Genomic DNA, 11,423 nt, shown 5'->3' with positions numbered 1-11,423 from the left:
GGTTTCGCGTGCGGTTGGGTGATGTTGGCTCATCTGAGTCCCCGCTGGTGCTCAGAGCATCCTCTGAACGACTGGGCCGTGCTGCATCCCAGCCGAGCTGGGCTTCGCGCGCCCTGGGAAGTTGGGAACGGTGGCGGGGTACCGCTGGGCACACGGGATGCGGAGCGCGCGTCCTGTCTCTGACGGCTTCTGCGAGACGGCTGGGCGTGCCGTGATGGCGTATGAAGGGTGTGATTCCTAGCCCAGGGGTCAGTCCTGCGGGATGGCACCCTCACTTGACGGGGAGTTTGGGTGTCCTGTGCTCAGGACTGGGAACGCTGAGAGGGGAACTTGGGTCCCGGTCCTGCTGGGATGTCAGTGAGGGGAAAGAGGTAGCAGGGACACGTGGGCTGAGTAGCATCTTCTCGCATGGCTCAGCAGAGGGGAGAGGGGGAAGACATCGAGATGTCTCTGTAGAAGCGGGTGGGACTTCCAGAATGGGACAGCCCAGTGTCCCCATGTCCTTAGGCTACTTTCCTGAGGGGACCACTTTCTTTCTGTGGCCTCTTGGCACATGTGTCTCTTGAGGGCACGCCAGAGGAGATGGGGACCCGGCATGGGGCACTTCAACCTGTGGGGAACCCCTCTTGAGTTGGTTTTAGAAGTCACAGTTCCTCTGGGGTGGCAGGAGCCGGAGCTGGTGTGAGCAAAAGGAGGGTCTCGCTGGGAGTGCAGAGACACCTTGGGGGCTCTTTTCTTGCACTGTATGTGTCCCTGCTGTCTGTGACTCATGTTCTCCCCTTGCGCTGCTGGCAGGCCTACGAGCTCTCCACACTGACCGGCACTCAAGTCCTGCTGCTGGTGGCCAGCGAGACGGGCCATGTGTACACGTTTGCTACACGGAAGCTGCAGCCCATGATCACCAGTGAGACGGGGAAAGCGTTGATCCAAACGTGCCTCAACTCCCCAGACTCGCCCCCGCGCTCGGACCCGACCACCGATCAGCGCATGAGTGCCACGGGCTTTGAGGAGACGGACCTCACCTACCAGGTGTCCGAGTCGGACAGCAGCGGGGAGACCAAGGTGAGGTTCCTGTGCTCGGCCGCCTGCCCAGGCATCCTGGGGTCACGGGCTGCGCTCGTGGGGCTAGGCTGGGAGCCCCAGTCGCCCCCAGCCCTCCTTGAATAGCAGCTTGGGAAGCTGAGGACAGGTCCCCTTTTGCTGCGACTCCTGCCAGCTCACGCCGCAGCCCCTCAGGCTGTCTCCTCTTCTTGGCTCGCAGCAGCAGTGATTTGGAGAGGGAGGGAAGCGGGTGGCAGGTGTCCTGGCTCTGGCCTTTTCAGTGGGGCTCCCCACTGGCTCAGCCCACCCCCCTGGCAAGCTCGCAGCGCTGTTATCTCTCCCCGGGCGTCTCCATGCTCTTGCACTCATTGATAAAAATTTGATTCTGCCTCCATGGCCTTATAAGGCCTGGTTTCCCTCGCCAGAGTCCCTGGCAGGGCCCCTCACATTCCTTATAAGCTGCAGCTGTCTCTTGCTTTGGTGCTGTTTTGGAAGGGGGCAGGGAGGACATGGGGAATGGAAACATTTGGCTGGATGGCCTGTTTCTGCTCCCTGCCTGGTGTCTCTGCAGGTGCTGTCCCTTGCCTGCCCGTGCTACTCGTGGCCTCTCGCCCAGGGTGCTGCTGAGGGCCCACCCGTGGGTGCGGAGTCTGGCAATGGCCCTTTTCTGCTGGAAGGGGCCTGTCTCATCCCTGCATCCCCTGGTGCTGTTCCTCAGAGCTGTTGCAAGAAAGCTAGTTCCTGTGTTCCTGCTGCTTCCTTTGTGGGCTGGTGCTTGGGTCTGCAGGTGATTGGAGATGGGAGGCAGGGGAGTTTGTGGAGCAAGGCTGGGACAGCATGCTGAACCAGGCCTTGTGCCACATCTCCCTAGGCGTCTGGGTGCTGTTGGGTGCTGCAAGTGGCTGCAGCTCTGCTGTACCTGTGCTCATGGCATGGGTGCTGGGCTTGCTGCAAAAGCATCCTCCCACATGAACAGTGGCCTTGCTCTAGGAGCCCTCCAGCCAGCTGTACGCAAGCCGCAGCGGCATCCTCACTGTACAGTAGCCACTAAACATTGAGCGGACAGGACCTGGAGAAGCGTGTTTGAGATCTGTGCTGTAACCCCAAAGGCAGCAAGTGCAGCCCTGAGGCACATCCCGCATGGTGTTTGGGGCTGCAGCGGTGTTCAGCTGCGTGTTTGTAGCCTCTGGCAGCCCAACAGCTCTGGTCGGGGTGCTGGTGGGTACCCCACAGCCACGATTCCTCCATGCCCTCTTCCCGCTGTGTGTGCAGTGCTGCACCAAGCCAAAGCTTATCCCTCCCGAGCCCTGAGAAATGTCAGCAGTCCCAGAGATCCCTGCAGGCAGAGGAGCTGTGGTGGGCCAAAGTGTTGCTGGCTGGAGAGCTCTGTGCTGGAGCCCGGAGGAGTCGCTGGGAAGTCTTCTCGCTGATGGGAGCCCAGTAACAGTCGTGGCTGTCCCACTCGGGTGTGACTTCCCTGGGTGCCTCTGATTCCTAGTGTGAGCTGTGGCAGCCCTTTCCAGTAGGCAGAGGGGCCCGTTGTCACCAGTGATTTCTTCCTTGTGCAGCCTGTGTTTGTGAGGATATGTGTCTCTTGGGCTTCTCCTGGATGAAAAGGCAAGTCCTGTGGGTTTTGTAATGAGACAAATTGCCTGTGCCTGGAGTAATACGGAGGAGCAGGAAGCACTGTGCATGGCAGCTGCCCTCTCCCTGGTATGGGGCTTGTCCACATCGTGTCCTTTAATTTCCCTGAAAGTACTGCTAGGTGGCCCTAAGGGAACTGTGCTCTTGGGGTGCAGTTACTCTGCAGAGGAGACCTCAACGCAGCTTCTCTTTGCCCGCTTTCTGATGCCACCCCCACTTAGTGCCCCGCAAGCTCCATCCCAGTACTCCCGTGAAAGTGCCTAGTGTGGGGTGCCTTGCGGCCACAGCCAGCATTTGTTGTGGGGCTGAAGGAACCCAGTTGCCTTGTCTTCTGCTTGACATTCTGGCTAAACCCACCCTGGCCTGTTCTTGTCATGGCAAGCCCCGGGGCTGGGGACAGTCCCACCCTGAGCCTCCCCAGTCCTGCTGTACGTTCCGCAGGGGTGGGAGCCTGGTGTGGGACTCTGGCAGAGATCAGCTCAATTCAGACAGACCAAGAAGCCCCCTGAGGATGAAGGGAACCTGTGGGTGGGCCATGCTGGGTGGCTGGCATCCTTGCTGAGGGGTGGGAGGTACACTGGGTAAGCTGCCTCGTTGAAGGAGGTGGCAGGAATTAAGTGCCTGGACCATCAGGACCAGCCGCATAGGATGCTCTGAGAGGACTGGGCAGTTGCTCCCTGGCTTTCCTGTGGAACTGCTTCCTGGACCTCCGTACAGACCAAACCTGCTTGTGTTCAGCTGCTGCAGCAGAGGGGGGAAGCAATGCAGCCAGTCTGTTACCTGCAGTCAGCAGCCTGCAGGTACGAGATCCTCCTACTGTGCCGAACCCAAACTCCCTCCCATGGAGCTGAGCTGGGGCACGCTGTACGTTCAAGACAGCAGCTGGATCCTCACAATGGCACTGACCTGCACCGACCTGTCTGACCTTTTGCGGGTCCTCAAAGGGCACAGTGCTATCATGGAGTCCGTTGGTTGTGGTTATGTGGGAGCTGGGATTGTGGAGGGAGTTCGGGGGCTCTAGGTTGGCATGAGGGCGTGGAAGTAGGCCTGATCTGGTTATCTCCTTTTGGGATGGGGGAAGGGTGTGACTTTCTGCCACCAGGTGTTGGAGACCAGACTGGGTTTTCCTGTGTTCTCCAAGGCCATTTGTCCTGCAACATCTGTGTAGTAATGCTGGCTTGGGGGGTCTGAGCCATGCTGAACAGCATTGTCCCAGGCAGTCTCCAGAAGCTGTGGATTGGGATTGTTTCTGTCCCCAAGGCTCTGCTGTGGTCCAGGATAGGCTTTGGATGGCCTGGGCCGTGCCCTGGGGTCCATTCATGCCGTATAGCATATCTCAAACGTGCACAGTGGTGTGGGTCTGTGCAGGCGTCTCCTGCCGCTGCGCTGCACCTCTGCTGTGTGCTGATTCCTCAGGCGCTGCTCTGCAAACTGAAGTTTGCAGTGAGCTGTGGCGGGGAAGGGATGTGCAGCTGGATGCGGGAGGAAAGGGCTCTCAGGGCTGCTGTGCTGCCTCAGGACCTGTCTGTGTCCCCTTGGGTAATCTCTGCTGAAGGTGACCCATGACTTGGCTCCTATTGAAGGCTGCCCTCGTCACGTAGCCCGGGCTCTGCAGGGTGCTGGGGGGAGCCAAGGTGCCCTGAGGCATCCCGGACAAGTGTGGGGAGAAGGCAGTGGGTGTCCAGTCCCAAGGTCTCTCCCAGCTCTCTTTCTGTACTGGGAGCTATTGCTGCAGCCCAAGAGGAGCACAGTGGAGATGGGAGTGACCTGAGTCCCACCTGTGGCAGAGGAGGGAGGGCAGAGATGGGGCGTGCATGGTTCAAGCCTGCTGGCACAGCATCCCTCCCAAGCACCTTTGCTGCTCTGATCATACTGAGGTTTGCTCTCCTGCTTCTAGGGAGTCCTGGGAATGCCCCTGAGTAGGGTGCTGTGAATGTTTTGGGATGCCTCCTCTAGCCCTGAGAGTATGGAACGTGGGGGGATGCTAAGTGCCTTGGCTGCTTGGGGACTGTATCTCAGGGTGTACAGCTTCAGGGCTATGCCTAGGGGTGAGGGAGCTCGGCTTTTCCAGCTGGGAACAGGACCCACGCTTCTCTGCTATGGCTCCCATGGCCTAGCGGGCCGGGGGGAGCTCTGCCTTGTCACCATGTGGGGAGGGCGCCCACAGCCTCCGTGTTCCATGTGGGATGGCAGGAGTTTGTGGTTGAGCTAATGGAAAGTGCCTCCTCTGGGCCCTGCTCCGTTATCACGTGCCTCTTCTAATTTGGACTTCAGGGACTGTGGTGCCAAGGCGGAGGGGCGTTCCTCTCTTCCCTCCCCAGGCCCTAGGGCACAGCTGAGTGCCCGGGATTGGCTCCCCCTGTCCAAAATGGGCTGCCTTCCCTTTTTTAGCTGTTCGTTGAGCTGTGAATTCCTTGTTCCTGGCAGCTTGACAAGCTGGGAACAAGGCTCAGCACGTGGGAGAGCTGGGCCCACCAGCCTGGAGCGGGAGGGGTGGGAGTGGGGCAGCCTTAACTCTTCCCGGGAGTGGCAGGACACGGGGACAGCAGGTCCCTTGTGGCCTGTGGCACCGGCTTCTGTGGAGCAGTGTAGTTGCAGTCTGCTCTTGGCCAGGGTTGGAGGGGGGCCGCACAGACCCTGGGTATCCAGAAGGGGATCTGGGGGAACCGTGCTGGGCTTGATTGGTTCCCCCAGATCCGAGCCATGTCCAGGCACGTGCTTTGCGGCTGCAGAAACTGGGGGGTTACGTGCCCTGCAGCCTGGTATCTGCATTCCGTCTGCATTCCCAGGCCCCGGAGGCTAGCCTCTTGGGCTAGCGTTGGCCCAGCACACGGCCCTGGTGCTCAGCTTCCCTGGCGATGCTGTCCTCGGGCACAGAGTTGTGACGCTCCTTGCAGGACCGTGGCGTGTGCTGGCTGTAGCTAACATGCCAGGGTCCCTTGGCAGCATCTGCCTCATGCTCATCTCATGCTAGTGGACTAGCAAAACGGGTGGTTCCCCGGCCAGGTTCTCCCCTTTGCTCCAGGAGATTTGTGGAGGCTTTCCCCAGGGCCTGCCAAAGCAGCTGTCAGGCTGGGCTTGGGCCTCCCTGGTGCCTGGCGTTGGCCTTACTCACCTCTCCCTTGCTGCTTGCAGTGTACAGCTGCCTTTAAGAGCCAGTTCATGGCTTGTTCTTGGCCATGTGTTTCCTGCCATAAGGGAAGTGGTGTGTGTTCCTGACAGGAGACAGTGTGTTTGCCTCTACGTCTGTGCCTGCGAGGACTGCTTTTGCTTGTTGTGTGCCAAAAAGAGGCTGCTCTCTTCTTAGAGGCTGTGAGGACGCCTGGGGAGGGGAAGGGTTGCTTTGTCCCTTGGTGTCTTGCAGGGAAGCCTCTCAGGGGACCTGTGTGGCCCTGGGCTTGTATCCAAGGTTTACGCTGAGCTCTCTCCAGCTCTCCTCACACTGCATTATTGGGCACAGTCTCCTTCAATTTGTACAAGCAGCTCCTCTCTGCTACCCTGGCTCTGGTCCGTGTGCTGGCAGCCCACGGTGGGGGTATGGTTTAGCATGGGGATGCGGCCTCTGGAGCCTGGTTTGGTCTCATGGGCAGATGCTGACCGGATCCAAGGGCTGGTCTGAGTTGTCACAATCTCTCCTTCCCCAGGATACACTGAAACCAGCGTTCACTGTCACCAACCTGCCGGGGACGACGTCCACCATCCAGACAGCCCCCACCACCTCGACCTCCATGCAGGTCAGCAGTGGCGCGTCATTCCCCATCACTAATTACCTGGCGCCAGTGTCTGCCAGCATCAGCCCCAATGCCGTCACCAGTGCCAACGGGACAGTGCTGAAGACTACTGGAGCCAGTGCAGTGACATCGGGGGGCCTCATGCCGATCCCCACCGGCTTCACCCTCATGTCAGGTCAGTGCTGTTAAGGACTGCATCCATCTGTCTCCACACCTGGAGTGTGTTGCTGCCCTCTCCAGAGGAGAGGAGGCCTAGTGGCAGGAGGAAGCAAAGTGGTTGCTGCTGTAGAGTGGACCTGGCTGGGATTCCTTGCTTGAGCTCAGCCCGGCCGGTGGCTGGAGAAGGGTCATGGAGTGCCTGTTCCCTTAGAGTGCTGCTAGCTGGCCCTGCTGCTGGGAAGGGCGTGGGCGCAGGGAGCTGAGCTGGGACCCCAGGGCAGCACCGAGAAGCCTGGAGGGAGTGAAAAGAGCTGGTGGTGACAAAGCCTTTCTTTCTCCCTCCTTTTGGCAGGTGCTTCCCTGTCTCCGGGGACCCCTACCATTCCTCTCACTCAGTTACAGCCGCACTCCCTGGCTCTTTCCAGCCAGCAGGGCCAGGTGGTCCCGGGCACGGCTGGACAGCTGCAGCAGGCACAGCAGACAGTCTTCCGCTTCCCTGCCAGAGCTGGAGGGCAGATCGTGTCGCTGACAGGTCAGCACTCGCTTCTCCTCCGCTTGCTTGAGGTGGGGGGGTGGAGGTGTCTGTGGGGGTCCTGGTCCTGGCCAGAGAGCTGACCCCAGCTGAGGTGGGAGCACAGAGGAGGCAGAGCACAGGGCACCCTGGCTGTGTGGCTGCACGGGACAGATGGGAAGACAGGGCGGAGAATGCTTGGCGTAGGCTGGAGCAGCATCCTGAGGGATACCGACCAAGGGAAGCAGTGGGATGTCAGCCTCCTGCCACAGGGATTGCCCTGCGGGTAGCAGTCACAGAGGAGACAGGTCCCTGTGCAACTGTGCCAGGGCTGAACTGTGCTGCTAGGAGGGACTGATGAGAGGAGACCACAGGGGCTCAGACGCCCAAAGGATGTGTTTTGAGTGCTGGCATTTGGCTCTGAGCAGCTGCCCTTGCTTTTGTACTGGGATCTGCAGTCAGTCACTGAGCCACAGTGCAGAGGATGAATTAGGAGAGACCCAGAGCAGAGGAGGGAGTGGTGCTACTGTGCTGCCTGGTGCGCATTGTCCTTTTGTAGGAATTTCTTGTTGCGCTGAGTCGAGGCTCTCCAGGTGTTGTACTGGGGCTGGACGTGCTCTTGGCTGGAGTTTCATTGTGGGACGAGGCTCTTCTTTGCAGGGGCAGCCATCGTCTGAGGACCAGCGCTTGGGATGAGGCAGTATTTCTTGTGTCCTGCCTGTTTGTGCCCAAGTCGACGAGCCTGAGAGCCTGCACCCTTTCTTAGAGCCCTTATGGCTCCTGTGGGTCCTGGCAGAGTGTGATCCCGTGCAAGGGGACCGGGTTTCCCTTGTGATCTGGAGGAGCTAGGAGCGTAAGGGATGTGTGTCTGTGGTGCGGTACCTGTGGAGATGCCCAGTCTGAGCGAGGTGGTCAGTGATGCTGTCTGGCATCCCTCGCTCTTCCCGCTGGAGACAGGACCTGACCCTGAGAGGAGCTTTCTGTGCCGAGCTCCGTCTCTGGAGCTGAGGAGCTTTGCAGCGAGTGGGCTGGAGGCTGTGTAGCTGTGCCCCTGCAGCTCTGGAGTACGCACCCGGTGGTCTCTAACCCCTCTGTAGGGCACTGTGATGTCCTTGAGATCTCAAGCTGGGTGAGACAGCTATTCCCTGAGTGTCCTGTGGAGGATGGAGCTGGGCTCCAGAGTGTGAAGGCAGTGGGGTCCAGCTGGCCTAGGCATTTGGGCTCTCGCAGTTCTCGGTGCAGTGAGATGATCCTTGAAGGGCTGGCTGAGCATTTGCAGTGCTGGGGGCGTGTGCTGGGCTCTCTCTGTCCAATGTCATCTACACTGTGTGCCAGGAACGGTGAGGAGGGCCCCAAACACTCCTGAACCGTGGCCGGGAGCAGGCAGAAGCTGCTATGGCTTTTTTCTCTCTGGAGCACAGTAGGCCAGCTAACCCCTTCTTGGCTCCTGTGTGCCAGGAAAGAGCAGGTTTTGGCCTGGTCTTTGGGGCAAGGCGGGGTTTCTGCCACGTGCTGCTGTTGGCTAGCCTTCTGCAGCGCAGTGCAGAGCTGTGTGCGGCTGGAGAAGAACTGGGGGGACTTTGCCATCGCCCAGAGTGCCTGTATCCCTGCTGAGCCACAGGCTCATGGGCTCCTCTCTCTCCCCAGGTGGTACCATGGCTCAACAGGTCCCAGTCCAGGCGATCCAGGTGCACCAGGCACCGCAGCAAACGTCTCCTTCCAGTGACAGCAGCACTGACCTTACCCAGACCTCTTCCAGCGGAACAGGTAACTGGGACATTACGGTAACCATATTCTGCCTTCCCTCCTAACCACCGCTGATGACAGACCCCCCAGCAGACCTCACACGAGCTCCCTGCCCAGGACCCTTCCTCAGACCAGCTCTGTCCCAGCCTGTCCGACGCTTTCCCAGGTGTATTTATCCCTGTTGCCAGCCCCTGTGCTACACTATATCTAGGTAGATGCTGCTGTGTATAGGGCACCTCACAGATACATCTTCTGCTCTTACTTGGAGCATGGAGCTGGAAACAGGTTGCCAGCTTCTCGGATGGTCTCTTAGTGAGACAGTGTTGCCCCTGGGACAAGGCACTGGCTCACATCTGCTGAGGTTTTTGCTGTAGATGCAGAGGGACACCTCTGTTGTCAGCAAGGTTTGAGTTCAGGTGCCTGGATACAGGCCGAATCCTGTTCAACAGTGTTATTAAAGCTTCATCGGGAAACTTGTATCTCAAGTTTAATTCAGTCCTGGGATGTTCGGTTACTGCGTTTTTCTGCCGCCTCATGCTCGTGGAAGGGGAGGTTTGATCTCTCCCTGCCTGTTCCCTGGGGCTTTTCCCCAAGAGCTTGGGACAACAAGATGGGTATCTCCATGTACCTGCTCCTTCCGGACAGCATGCTGAGAGGGGCGGAGGGAGGGGGGGCCGAGCAAGCATGTGAGCGTAGCAGATTCCTTTGGTGTGGCTCACGCGTAGTCTGTCCTGGTGCCAGTGACCCTCCCTGCAACCATCATGACGTCGTCTGTGCCAACCACTGTGGGCGGCCACATGATGTACCCCAGCCCACATGCGGTGATGTACGCGCCCACATCTGGCCTTGCGGACGGTGGACTCGCAGTCCTCAACGCTTTCTCACAGGCGCCCTCAGCGATGCAGGTGTCCCACGGCCAGGTCCAGGATCAGGGTAAGGCAGCAGTCTGGGTCGGCGCTCCCTTAAGTGCTCTGACACCCCGATTTTTCTCGTCTCACGTGTATTTATGCTGTGTATTAATTTCAAAGAATTTTCCCCTAAGCAGTCCTAGCGGCTGTACAAAGGCAAGGGTGATGCTTGATGCGTGCTTTTACATCCTGCCAGTCTCATGTGCAAAGGATTGCTTAAGACGTTTGCTGGGGAAAGAGGTGAGGGATGTTGGGACGGGTTGACGTATGGGGCAGGCAGTGGAGGGAGCTAGGAGACGCTGGAGGGGATGTGTGGTTGCATGGGTGGGCAGAGCAGCATGAAGCCATGCAGGCAAGACTTGGATTGAGGGCTTATGCCTGCTTCTGGAAAACTAATGCATGTGGCCTTCTCCTGGGATGCCTCCACGCATGCAAGTGGGCACCTTCGTGCTGGTGAAGCTCCGTGGAGCTCAGAGAAAGAACCCATAGGGGAGCGCCGTTTAGGGGTATGTGTGGTTGCATGGGTGGGCAGAGCAGCATGAAGCCATGCAGGCAAGACTTGGATTGAGGGCTTATGCCTGCTTCTGGAAAACTAATGCATGTGGCCTTCTCCTGGGATGCCTCCACGCATGCAAGTGGGCACCTTCGTGCTGGTGAAGCTCCGTGGAGCTCAGAGAAAGAACCCATAGGGGAGCGCCGTTTAGGGGTGATGTCATTTGTGCTCTCTCTCTATGGCAGGTGGTGTCCCCCAAGTGTTCCTGACAGCCCCATCAGGCACCGTTCAGATCCCAGTTTCCGCTGTCCAGCTTCACCAGGTAGGTGCAGAGTGGTCCTCGCAGACGTTCAGGGGGTGTCCTTCGTCCTTGCTCTGCCCCTGCTTGCGCATCCGTTGTGGGTCTGGGCAGACCTAGGCTCTTGGGTAGAACCAGTCTCCAGGTCTGGGAAAGCTGTCAGTGCTGTTTGTGGAAGAAGTCTTGCCCTCCTTGGACAGGTGCCCAGGAAGGACAGTGCCACCCTGGCTGCTGGCATGCATGGTCTCAGGGCACGCTGTCCCCCAGTGCTTCCTCCTCCCTTTTCTCTCCAGATGGCTGTCATCGGGCAGCAGAGCAGCAGTGGCAGCAGCCTGACGGAGCTGCAGGTGGTGAACTTGGACACCTCACACAGCGCCAAGAGTGACTGAGAGGCCTCTGCTGCCGGCCTTGTGCTGTCCCTGGCTTGTCGTGCCAGTGCTGGGGGGGCTGGCGTCGATTCCTGCTCTTACAGACTGCACCAGTTATTTATTGTTGCCTTTTCACGTTTCCTTCATCCACACACGCACACACACACGCACCCACCCACACACACACACACAGACACGCACGTGGGGTTGCAGGACCCACCTGGGGTGGAGCTGTGCTTGGGGCCACGCAGGGCTCGGGGGCGTTTGGATGCTGCAGCAGCTGTGCTGGTCTCACGCCAGCCACAGGAACTTGTCTCTCAAGGGGAGGATTGTGCTGCGCTGCAAATAAGTACTGCAGGCCATTCCCAGGCGGAGGCTCTGGCTCCTGGGGGCTCCGAGTCACCTTTCCCAGGAGTGTTTACTCTGCATGGGGCTGAGCTGGGACCCAGAGCCTCCCTGCAGGCACAGCTGGGGGTGCAGCAGCCTGAGGCGGGGCTGATGGCCGCAGGCAGGTGGCTTTGGGG

At 59.2% G+C, this 11,423-nt stretch overlaps 1 protein-coding gene across 1 annotated transcript; it reads left to right on the top strand.

Annotated features, from left to right (window-relative positions):
- Window positions 1–798: 798 nt before the first annotated feature.
- On the top strand, window positions 799–11,143 carry SRF (serum response factor (c-fos serum response element-binding transcription factor)). The gene is made up of 6 exons (XM_010158788.1): window positions 799–1,062; window positions 6,330–6,591; window positions 8,734–8,853; window positions 9,574–9,765; window positions 10,479–10,555; window positions 10,825–11,143. The coding sequence occupies exons 1-6, from the start codon at window positions 895–897 to the stop codon at window positions 10,918–10,920; spliced, it is 915 nt and encodes a 304-aa protein (XP_010157090.1). The 5' UTR covers window positions 799–894; the 3' UTR covers window positions 10,921–11,143.
- Window positions 11,144–11,423: the final 280 nt, after the last annotated feature.

This window comes from Eurypyga helias, unplaced genomic scaffold (assembly GCF_000690775.1).
Source record: "Eurypyga helias isolate BGI_N326 unplaced genomic scaffold, ASM69077v1 scaffold10499, whole genome shotgun sequence".
Taxonomy (NCBI): Eukaryota; Metazoa; Chordata; class Aves; order Eurypygiformes; family Eurypygidae; genus Eurypyga; species Eurypyga helias.
Note: the sequence above shows the minus strand (reverse complement) of the source record. Positions and strands in the feature narration are given on the sequence as shown.

Coding starts and splice junctions, on each gene's coding strand:
- SRF (XM_010158788.1), top strand. CDS start 895: ATGATCACCAGTGAGACGGGGAAAGCGTTGATCCAAACGTGCCTCAAC. Junction 1,063..6,329: donor ACAGCAGCGGGGAGACCAAG/GTGAGGTTCCTG, acceptor CTCCTTCCCCAG/GATACACTGAAACCAGCGTT. Junction 10,556..10,824: donor CCGCTGTCCAGCTTCACCAG/GTAGGTGCAGAG, acceptor TTTTCTCTCCAG/ATGGCTGTCATCGGGCAGCA.